General features: G+C 33.9%; 1 protein-coding gene across 1 annotated transcript in view; it reads right to left on the bottom strand.

Moving 5' to 3' along the window:
* The window catches only part of LRP1B (LDL receptor related protein 1B), a 1,457,034-nt gene that overhangs the window by 916,985 nt on the left and 527,252 nt on the right, over positions 1-12,797 (bottom strand). The window contains exon 6 of the mRNA XM_069540814.1: positions 3,082-3,339. Coding sequence (XP_069396915.1) covers positions 3,082-3,339 — 258 coding nt within the window. The remainder of the gene's footprint in view (positions 1-3,081; positions 3,340-12,797) is intronic.

Raw genomic sequence — 12,797 nt, 5'->3', positions numbered from 1 at the left:
AATCTAGTATTTTGTAACTTTCAGGCAAAAATACTAGCTAATAAATATCAAGTATCTTTATAAAGAAGAATGAATTCAATTCAAAATATAATCTCTAGCATTTTCCCCAGTGTTCCTTTTGTCAATATAGTTTACTGAGCACATTATTATGTCTTCCTCATTCTCTCACAATATTGCTTAGACATGATTCTCAGTATTAAAGGTAGGCCTCCCTAGGTGGCCATATCAGAATCATGTGTTGGGCCTTTTCAAATGACATGGCCTTGGTACAACTCATCTTGTCCACCCCCTTCCAAGATTCTTATACCTCTCTCCCATGTAGACACTGTCTTTGTGAGCCACTGTTACTAATGTTAGTGTACCTGATTGTTTTGGCTGGCTGAAATGAAAAACAAAAGTTGAGACCCCTGGGGCAGTGCGGTGTAGCGAAGGCTAGGAAGTCTGGCCCAAATTCAGAGTCTCGATTTTTCCCTTCAGCATAAGGGGACTAATAATGCCTCCCTATTGCATGTAGTCTTTTAACACATTTAATAAGTTGTAGATATGATTATTTGTGCTAGACTTGGGAAATTCTTTGAAGGGACCTGTATTTGCCTTTGTTAATGTAGAAGAAAGAACATAGGATTTAGATGTCCTATCTCTGCCTTCTTTTTAGCCATTCAATATTGCCTAACACATCTTAGTTCTGTAGTTAAAATTGTGTCTATTATAAAATGGGAAGAGTATCTCTCCTGCATACTCCACAGAGATGTGGTGGGTATCCAGTGAGATGAGATATGCCGTAAAAATTTTAATATTGCAATAAGATGTTTACTAAAATATTATGTAAAATTTAAATTCAAGTCGGTTTGACCTGTAATGATTCTCCTCATAGTAATACTTTGAAAAATAAAAGTTTTATTTTTTTCCAAAAAAGAATATTTTCTTCAGGTAAATTCAGAGAAAAGTATCTAAAGATAATGAGGGAGGAAAACCTAAAGAGATAATCTCTGGAATAGTGGCTAGTGACAGGTATTCAGGCATACTCCCATCAGTTCATTATTTTTGCTTATATGGTACAACAGAGATTTTAAGTAATTACATATGCAAAGAATATTCAAAATTCATTATCAACTCACAAATTGTCATGGTGAATGCAGAGTCCATTGGAAGCTGTCCTGTGACATGTTGATAAAATACATGGCTTACAAGCAACGATAGAGGAGCCCAGCCCAGCTCACACCTCTGTCCCACTCCCATCACTGTATTACTTCCACACATTTAATCACTTCTTTCTAAAGTGACTGGAATTGCATGGCTTAAATCCGACTTCATTAACAACTATTTATTCTAATTAAGATGTTTCCATTGCATTAATTTTGTATAGTTCAAAATGAATGTCTGTTCATCATTTTAGTGAACTACCTAACAAAATCAATCTCTATTTTTCTAGATTTGCCAAGAATTGTTTATAAATCACATGAAATCTAAGTTCTGAATTATTTTCTACAAATATTCTAATGTAGAGTTGCTTAACCAATCTGAGATGTACTATTAAAGTTGTTTAAAAATACATATTAAAGAAAGGATTACTACTATTATTAGGGTATATTAAATGTATAAAAAAAGTTGCTTAAGTAACCTTGGAAAATAATTTTACCTGATGACCTAGTGAATATTCTAGCAATCTGACTGCCAGTATTCCATTTGCTAGGGAGAAATACATTTGGATTAGTTAAGGTAATCACTAACATGGCAGAAACCAGAGTCTTTTGTTCAAATGATTTTCAACTGCTGGCTGAGCCAATGTCTGAAATACTCAAATCACACAGAAACATTCCTTGTGCTACTACCAATAGTTATTTACTGTTTATTATGAATTATCATTTCTCCATGGAATCCTTGAAATAGACAGTGTCCACTGTTTTCACTAGGCATTTTTGGTCCACTGTCACAATAAATGACCTTATCAATTATTTTAATTATGTTAAGAAAATCTTCAAAATATTGGATTCTATTTGTTAAACATTTACTTCTGTTCACTTCATATTCCATTTTTCTTACAATCTTTGCCACTGCTTTTATTCAATCTAATCATAATTTTCAAACATTACATAGTACTATTTTCTTACATTTAATAAGGATCAATAACCAGTCCCTGAAACTGTACATCACAAACATCAATAAAATATGATTACTGAATTCAAATCACCAAACATTCAACATCTGAAAACTAAATTTATTCTATCACAGCACTCTTTTTTTTCTTCTTAACTTGATTGTACATTTCCTTCATTTCTCTACCAAGTTTTATATTGGTAGCATTTGTAAGAATAAGTTTTTTCTGTAAATCATAAAATAAATGAATACATCTTGAAATTCTCATGCATACTGTTTCCCCAGGCAAGCACAAATAAATTTTTATACTCTCATGCAGGAGGGGTAGAGAGCAGAATAGTGAGGGGGGGAATGTATGTGCATGTGACAATGTGATATACAGAAAGAGAAAGACAGTTAATAGTTTGTGAATTTCCGACATGAGAAATCAAGTGAATCACAAATTACAAATTACTCTTTAGGAAGAAGATATATAAAAACTCTGATTTACTAGGAAAAAAGTCAACAAACACAGGTAGTTGTTACCAATTAGCATAAAACTAATAGTTTTCAAGGTATTTTAACAAACACTACAGTTTGTTAGTGTTTATTTTGTGTTTGTTAGTGTTTAAGAATAGCTTATAATTATCAAATCTGTTTCTTGTTTTTGGTTGTGGTTGTTGTTTTTTAATCCTACCTTCACTATCACATTGTGAACTATCATTCAGTGAAAAATCACAGTTCTTATCTAGGTGATACTGCAATAAGCATTAAAGAAAGAATTAAAATTAACCCTTCAATGTACCGCTTACATAAACAGTGCAATTCTTGTGTATATGTGTGTATATGCAAAACACGTAGGGAATATACTTATTTAAGTGCATTCATATTTGCATATATAGCTTTCCAAAAGCCATTAGCTATGCTAGAAAATCTAAGAATCCTGTCTACTGGTCTGCAAATGAAATCCTTAAAGGGTGGCATATAATATAAATCGAAACTCACTGTGAAAGGATTGAAGAATACTGATTGTCCATTCATCTGTTAATCTTCCTGTTTTTGTTATCTGGATACATTTGAGCTGATTTGAAGATTCTCTCGATTCAATCCAACAAATCACATCTTCATTGTAAATAAAATCCAGAGTATGAATTTCGTTTCCATTGACTGAGCTCAGGGTTGCCATTTTACTTCCATTAAGATAGAAAACCTCAATTGTTTCAGAATTTGCAATTAACAGCAAAGGAGGCCTATCTGTAGGTTCTGGAATAAAACAGAAAGAGCAAAGTGAGTTCAGTAAATGAGTCACTTTTTAAAAAATAATTTGGCATTACTTATTAAAAGTTATCCTATATTTTTAATGCATCTTTACAATTTTAAAAATTCCTTGCCAAAAGTATTTTTTAGTAACCTGTATATGCTTCAGTAACTATATCACTTCATTTTTTTAAGGACAACATAGTCCACTGAGCATTTCTATTCTTGATTTCCTTAGTCATAATGTGTTCTCTAAATATGAGGACAATGCTATTTGCTTTCACTGTTGGTAAATAAAAGAAATGCTGTGAGTTGTTTTTCTAGCAATGATGATGGATCTGGATTGACCTCTCCATACAGTGTTATAGACTTCCCTTGTGAGCAAGGGCACACTTTTTTGAAGTGGATGTAGGAGGTCAGAAATAGATTCTCTGGAGTGGAACATGCAAAGCTCACAGCCTCATACAAAGAGCACCTGTGACCTCAGGCTCATTGGCTCCCTGACTGACCCCTGGAGCCAAACAATCACACATTTCCTTAGTGACTAGATCATGGTCACTGAACCAGTTCCTTTCACATTTCTTCTCTACAGTCAGGAAAATAAGATTCTCGAGGTAAAAAACTTGTTTACTACCACTTGTTGGAACAATGCATCTTTGCTTGTGCTAGGATTGGTGAGTTGTTGGTAAATACATACTAATTGACCGGAATCACAACACCTTTAACATATAAAGTTAACAGTAAAAGCCCATGTAAAATTAGTGTTGAAAGAGTTTAGCTCTATAATCATATTCAGAGTAGCTTTCGTGCTAATTAGGGAATAGGGAAAATTTGGAAACCTCCAACTTCTCCTTTTTGCTGCCTTACATCCATCGTGTCAACAAATCTCTTTGACTCTGATGTCAAACACATCAGTGACTCCTACTACCATCCTGCCCCAAGCTGCCATCACGTCTCAACCAGATCATTACAACTGCCTTCCAACTGGTTTCTCTGTCTCCATCTATGCCCTCCTCTTCCTGAGTCTATGGCAACACAATAGCCAGTCATATCCTTAAAATGTTAAGGCAGATCAAGCAAGTCTTCTGCCCAGTTCCTCAAAGGGTTCCCATTTCAATCAGAGGGAATTCAAAGCCTTTAAAATGGTTTATAAAGCCCTACCTGATGTGTATTCTCATTACTCTTTGACCTCGCTTCCTTCATCTCCTTACTACTCCCACCCTTGTTTATCTTGCTGCACACATACTGGTCTTCTTATTGTTCTGTGAACAAGCCAAGTAAGCTGCCATCTCAGAGGCTCTTCCTTCTTCCTAGAATAATCATCAGATTTCAGAATGGCCGACTTGACATGCTGACCTCCTTTTGGGTGTTATTTGGATGTCACCGTTCTGGTGAGGACTTCTCTTACCACTTTATCTTGTAAAAAACTACAAGCCCCTACACTCTCGGTACAACTTCCCGAGTTTATTTTTCACTTATCACTACCATACATTGTATATATCTTATTTATTTCTCTGGTGTATTTTTCTACTTCTGCTGATGTTATCTCTAGCATTTATAAAAAATCTGGAACCTATTGGCCGTTCACTACAAATTTTCTGAATAAGACCAAAGGACACATGGAACCCTTACACAGTAGAGTTTGTTAGAAACATCCTGTGAAACGTTACAAAGTAATTTGGATTTCTTAACCTATGGATGGAATCCAGAGAAATACTGTCTCTTCAGAAAATTTCATAAACATTATTAGATCATTCAAGACACTGATACTGAGCACTGTAATGGTAGGAGAAAAGCAAATGTACATACTATGGCTAATATAATTAAACATCTAACATTTTGAACACATTATTTAATGGTCTTCATCATTTCTTGGGGAAGTAGGAATATCAGGCTCTTTGTGTATCTTTCAAATAGAAGAGCTGTCCAACAAAGATGATTTTGGGTCTTCCCTCACAGGCCTAAAATGTCAACTCTGAAACACATCCTAAGGCCTTCCATGAGTATTTGAATTTTTACTCCTAAGAAATTACTTCAATCAAGCCATAGGATTCTTCTCTGCCTTCAGAAAGGCATTAAATGTTTTTTTTATCTTAAAACAACAAAACAAACAAAAGTAAACAACAGTACAACCTCAGTGAGATTATAAACTAAATAGCCCAACAGTTTCTTCCCAGTGGAGAAGTGAACTTGTCCCTGGACTGCTTGGTATAAACCAACAAAAAGTAAGTCTCAATAACACTAATATTATTTCCATAATAAAGAGTTCTCTTAGAATAATCAGTAAAATTGTGAACTGTCTCTGCTTATGTAACCTTGTCAAGGGACTACATCTGAGCTTGGTTAGCCAGCTGGCTCTCTCTCAATCTCTTAAAGCCATCTTGAATCATGTAATACGTGTCCTTGCCATTCCTTAATGTGGAAGTCTAAACTTGGTCTCTTTTCAACAGTACTAGCTCTGTTTGTTTTCCAGTTGACCTTGGCACTCCTGAAGCCTGTTGGATCATGGATGGATTTCTCAGGTTAGGAAGGGGTCTTAGACAGCTGTGTTATCAGGTTAACAAAGATATACTGACACTAATGTCAGTGCTTATGGTCTTCATTTGACAGCCAAAATGACCTTTAGTGAAATCAGCTCTCATTCAAAAATGAACCACTACTGCCAAGCTTATAAGAAGTCCAGATGTAGACAACAATTTCTAAACTGCCTACCAGTCAGTAAATTTAAGTATGTCATAAACATTCTTTGAAGAGAGGCTGGAATATGAAGGAACATTGAGCTTCTCTTGAGAAACTGAGATAAAAATAAATTAATGGTCCACACAGGAAATGCTTACTGGACACAGCTAATCAATCTATTTGATTTTTGTAGCTGCTTTTTGAGCGAGTCAGTTGCTTACCTTAATGCAAAATATATCAACCACTGATTTTAAAGCTTCAGATAAACAGAAAGCCAATAGAGAGAAAGTCAGGTGCTTCATAAATTGACATGGTTTGATATAATAATGGTGACTTTTAAAATTCAAATGACACACTGGAGGAAGGATACTTCTAGTGTTAGTTGTGATGTACTTTACTGAAGTAATACTCATGTGTCTCTGCTAATTATTATCTATGGTTTCCCACGTAAGACAAATAAAACATAAGGCCTGATATGGGAGTGGGAGAAGCTACTGAAACACAAGGACCCACAAAAATCATCAGGGGCTAGGGATATAAATCTTTTTTTTTTCCTACTTCATTATGAAAGGGGGCAGAGGCCTGACAAAGGTTATCCATCTCTACCCGCACTACACTGCTCTCTAGTGGGCTTTATTACCACATGCTTCCACATGCCAAGTGAAGATCATCATTAGCTTGGGTAATAATGATAAAGGACTGATAAGAATAAATGTGATGCTCATATCAGATGCCACACTTAGAGTCAGTGAACAGTTTCCTTGAAGGAACAGTTAGAAAACACATCAGATGACTTCAATCAAAGGGTTGTCTACATCAACACTTAATGAGAAGTAATAAATATTAACCTTCCACATAGAAGAGATTGGAACACAAGAAAGCACTCAGTCAACACTCTGGCGTAGAGAATCAAGACTTAAGTTGAATAAACCTCTACGATAGGCTGTCAACTGATTCATGTTGGAGGAGGAAAACTGTCCTCATTCTCTTCACTCCCACCCATATATCAACAGCATAAAAAAGAGTATTTTCTCTCCCAAACAGTTATAGAGATGTGTATAATCAGAACATGATTTTTTTCCTATCATGTTATATTAATCAGTGTCATAATTTTTAAAACTGATTAGAAAACTGAGAATTAAAAAGAGAAGCTTGGAAACAAGAAATATCTCATTTGACTAGATTCATAAAAATATCTCTTTAAATTCCAAGCCACTGTAACCATATCCTTGCAAACATATCCTTCTCCTCTCATAGTCAAGAATATACTAAAAATGTTTTTATATACTTATAATAATATGATTTTGACATATAGTTGATGTTAAATAAATGTTTTCAGAGTGAATAAAACTAATTTTTACAGCTTCATTTAAACTCCCTATTCTTCCATTCAATTCTAAGAATATTAATTCAGCTAGTTTCATTTTAAGTAATTGGAATTGTGGATTCAGATAATTAAAAATAAATATAAGCCTAATAAATATTTATGTACATAATAAATGTATCTGTATCACATATACACATAGAAAAATATGTATTATCTAGTTATACTGTGTTCTGATTTCCCCTAATTAATCCTGTAATTGTGAGCAATTATCTCCAGTGAATGAAGTTAGGTAGGTGCACCTCAATATCTGTTATTTCAAAGATGAGAAAAAAAAAAAAGAATGAGGTTCAACTGTTTAAAAGGTTAAATGGTAACTTCCATGTAAAGTACATAAAATGAAGAGCCAGACTAAAGCATGGGAAAAGGGAAAATTGTTATCTGTACAGCCCAAAGAATTGGTTTTCAACCAATACAAACTTAAAATAACTTAAAGAAGAATTTAAACAATTTTATTTTTAGTTTATCATATACAAATGTATAAAGTCTTTAATAATAAGGAAAATATGATGAAGTTAGAAATGAGAAGAATGATAACAACTTGTAGCAAAAAATTATGCAAACCCTCATAGGAAGTGAAGTGTAACTATATGCAACAAAAGTGAAGAGCAATCTGCATAAAGAGACTAAATTTAAAAGAAAAGAAAAGATAACTTCTAAAATTATGCAATGAACAAAAAAAGTTGAATATGAAATACTAGGAGGAAATTATCTAGTTTAAAAAAGAGAAAAAAAGCATTATTCAAATAATATAATAAATTATAGACCAAAGTCAACTAAACCAAACTGAAAATGTGGATAAAGTTAACCATATAAGTGAAAAAAAGATACAGGGCTGGAATATTTTCATTTCCAAAACGTATATGGCCAAATTTGTTTCTCCATTTTCCTCAACTATTTTGTCAATGGAAAAATCTCTTTACTGAGCTGAATGATATTTAGAATAAGTACATGCTGTGCCACATGTCAGAGGAAACTATTTTATCAGATTTTACAAAAGAAAAAGTAAAATATGAATCAAATGTGGAAACATTAAAATGCATTAAACAGTTTTCACCTAAGCAAGAAAATGTAATTACTACAACTATACTGTAATTTATCTTAGCACTACCTTTTATTGTCACAATGCATTTATACTAAACTCAATTGACTGGATGAAAATGCTTTATTGTATTTTTTATTTTATTTTTAGAACTTATAGCTCTAAGGTATTCAACTAGTATCTGAAGGGGATCAGCAGGACAGTCTGTCTTCAAGAAAGATATACCTAACAGAAAAATTGATATACATATATATACATCTTAAATATCTATAAAAGTCTATATTTTTTAAGTCAGGTTTGGTACCTTTCATAAAACATGTATAGGAACATTGAGTTCCAAAGAATGTTTAGATATATCTTGCTATGATTGAATGTTTGAGTCCCCTAAATTCCTATGTTGAAATCCTAACCCCCAAAGATGATGGTATTGGGAGGTGACAGTTGGGAGGTGCTTGGGTCCCAAAGCTGGAACGCTTATGAATAAGTCCCTTATAAAAGAGGTTCTAGAGAGATCCCTAGCACCTTCTGCTATGTGAAAATACAATATGTCTGCACCCCAGAAGACAGCCCGCAGCAGACCATGCTGGCACTCTGATCTCAGACTTCCAGCTTCTAGAGAAATAAATTTCTGTTATCTGTAAGTTACCCAGTCTGTGGTATTGTTACAGCATCACAAATGTACAAAAACATATCTGTTTAATAGAGTTAAAAGTTCCTTAATGATGATGACGTTTGATTTCAGGTTTGCCTTGATGGAAGAACAGGAATTGGACATGCAGAGATTAAAAAAAAAAAAAGTTGAAGAAGAAGAAGAAAAAAAGGAAGTCAGGTGAAACAAACAGCTTTGACAAAAGCACATATGTGGGAAAGACTCTAAGATGTGTTGGGAAGATACTAACCTCAGTTTTTCAGTTTCTGAGGGTACAACATGCATTAGTGATGAAAGTACTTCATCATGATAATGACAATAGCAAACTTTTTGAGCATATTTTAGGAGCTAGCTTCATCTTTATCAGTTTATTGTATACTCACAACATCTCTAAGAATCAGGTGCTAATATTATCCACATTTTATAGGTAAGAAAACTAAGTTATTTAGAGTTTAAGTAACTTGCTTAAGATCACAAAGCTACTAAGTAAAAAGAACTAGATTCAAACTCACATAGAGCTTGCAGTAGCTGAGAAAGTAGGTTGAGAAAACATTGCACAAGTCATTTAATGTCAAGATGATAAACTTATTTTTAATTTGGGTTGCAATGGAAAGTCAATATAAATTTTAGAAAGCGTATAACGAGCAAAAATATCTTGAAGATCAACTGGGAAATGATACATAGAATAGGATATGCATGAGTAGAATATAGTAGGATAGGTATATTTCCCATTTAATTTCTAAAATTGTTTTTGCTTTTACTTTTAAAGTGGTGTAATATAATTCAAATCAGATGGGAAGGTAGTATGTAAAAATCTTGTTTATACACTGCCTTGGTGGTAGTATTCTGGAGTGAGTTTGGAAAGGAGTTAGGTAAAAAGGAAAAGGTATTTCTGTTCTCCTTTAGATTGATGCGATACAGAAAGAAAGAATGACCATGTGTGCCGACATTTCTATTGGAAGCAGGGGCCAGTGGAGAAATGTAAGCCCCAGAGAATCCACAGAGGTTCAGGAACACATTAAATTTCACACATATAAATCAAGAAAGGTATTTATCTTTTAATTATAAAGAAGGTAACCCAAGGTTATTAGTAAAAAAACAAAACTTATATAGACACAGGCTTTGAATATCTGGATTACTGAACAGGGAAATGCTATTTTAATTTCTCAGAAAATAGGTAGAAGAACCTAAAATGGGTGGTGTTGTGTTCCTACATAGAGATGGGGTGATGTAATAAAGTCGAAGTTTTAAACTGTAGAGACTGTTTTATGTAGATAATAAGGGACATGGGGTCAAAGATTCTGTGGAAATTTGAGATTTGGGTGATAGGGAGGAACAGGAAAAAAAGCAGAGTCGGTTTTACGAGAAGATGATGGGTTTAGTGCTGGCATATTAGGTCAGTGTTGTCTTTTGTAATCTTGTCTTGGGCATTGTGAAAACTCACTCAGGTAAACTACTGATCAACCTGAATTACAGACTTTAAAACAATGTAACCTTTTTGTTATTTGGATGTTAATAGTGAAATACCGCTACATTCATTTAGAGGATATTTCAATGTGAAATGTGATGATTGAGAAGCAATGAAATATGTTGTTTCGCAGGAATAAGGAACATTTTCTGAACAACAATTAAAGCCAATAACATCGTGCCATACACACACACCCACACACACACACACACACACACACACACACACACACACTAAAAGAGGTTCTCATTTTGCAAATCAGCAGCTCTCACAGTTTTCCTGTTTCTTAAAGAGTTGATCCACCAGATCAAGGAAGGATTATATTTCCCCTACTAACTAGAAGGTCTTACTTGGCACATGGTAAGTGGTCAATAAATGAATGACACATAAAGGGCTGTTTGAATATGGATTTGCCAATGTTTTTAAAGATATTTTACTGATTTTTTAAGTTTAAGAATGATAGTGTATTTCAAAAAAATAAAGAATGATAGTGTATTTCAATAAAATGACAAAAATAATGCATTGTGATTTTTAATCAGGAAAATGAAATAAACTTAATTATACTGAATTTAATTAATTAAAGTATAAATTTAATTAAATTGAAGGGTTATTTTGGTAAATCTCAAAATCTCAGAGTATGATTCATTCAAATTTTAGGTTACTGAATTAATATTAAAATTAGCAGATAGTCCAGGGATGGTCAATTTGCATTAGTTACTGAGAGGTGGCCTATGGCTACTTTTGAATCTCCTAATCACCTTTCTCATTGTGGCAAACAGAAACTTCTTTAGCTATAGAAGCACATTTTTCCCAATTCAGACATGTCCCTTTAATTTATAAATTGGTAATGATTGAATTTAATAAGTAATAGATATTGGCTCATTTAAAAATTGCTTTACACTTATACTAGGTACCTAGAATAGTCAAATTCACAGAGTCAGAAAGTATACCGGTAGATGCCATGGGCTGGGGGGTGCAGGGTTGCGGAGGGGGAATGCGGAGTTAGTGTTTAATGGGGACAGAGTTTCAGTTTAGAAAGGTGAAAAATTGGGGGGATGCATGATGGTGAGAGTTGCACAACAATGTGAATGTACTTAGTGCCACGGAACTGTACAGTTAAATATGGTTAAAATGCTATGTTTTATATTATGTGACTTTTACCACAATAAAAAACAACATTAAAAAAATTGCTTTAAAAATATTTCCAGTTTGAAAGCATGGGTCCTTTAAAAAACCACTTTTGTCTCCTAAAAAGAAAATACTGTCTCAGTGTTTGCATATTTATTTATACATTTAACAAAGATTTATTGAGCATGACTAGCTTCCGCCACGCATTCATCTAGATGCTAGAGATACAGCAGTGAATGAAACTAATAAAATTTTTTGTTTTTGTAGAGCTTACATTTTAGTGGAGGAAAAAGTCAATAAGCAGGTAAACCAATACTATTTAATATTTTTTTGGCAGTGTTAAATTCTATGAAGAAAGGTAAAGCATTGGTAGGAACGTGGATGCAGGCTGTTCTTTAGAGAAAGTAGTACAATTCAGAACATATTTAAAAGTTTGAAACAAAGGGTTTGAGAGAAAGAATGGAGTCAAGGGAGACTCCAGTATTTTGGCTTGGACAATTGGGTGAATGGGGTCACATTAACCAAGATGGCCATCACTGGAGAAAGCATTATTAGGGGAGAGAATCAAGAGCTTGGGACACATAGAGTGATATTTCCATTAAATTTCCAAATGGAGATGGTAAGTTGGATCTCAATATTCAAGTGAATCTGGTGTTCAACAAAGCGCTCAGGGCTGGTGGTAAAAACTGGCAAGTCTCAGTCTCTAGATGTTTAATAAAACCATGGAAGAGGATGTGTTTTTAAAGTCATGATACAGGATGAGAGCACTTAGGAAATCAATAAAAGAAGAGAAGATGTCCAAAGGACTGAACACTGAGTCATGCTGAAAATACTGACAAAATGAGGATTATGCAGCAAAATAAACTGAGGGGAAAAAAAATGCCCAGTAAGGTAAGAGGAGAACTCCAAGAATACACTCTTTAAAAGGGAAAGTATTCAAGAAGGAGACAGGATCAGTTGTGTGCTAAGGACTGATAATTGAGTAATTAAGCAACTAGAGGTCACTGGTAACCTTGACAACAGAGGTTTAAGTAAGTGATAAGAAGGTAAGACCCACTGAAGGAGGAGGAGAAAATAGAGAAAGAGACAACACACTGAGTTTTTCTATAACGGG

This window comes from Delphinus delphis, chromosome 7 (assembly GCF_949987515.2).
Source record: "Delphinus delphis chromosome 7, mDelDel1.2, whole genome shotgun sequence".
Lineage (NCBI taxonomy): Eukaryota > Metazoa > Chordata > Mammalia > Artiodactyla > Delphinidae > Delphinus > Delphinus delphis.
Note: the sequence above shows the minus strand (reverse complement) of the source record. Positions and strands in the feature narration are given on the sequence as shown.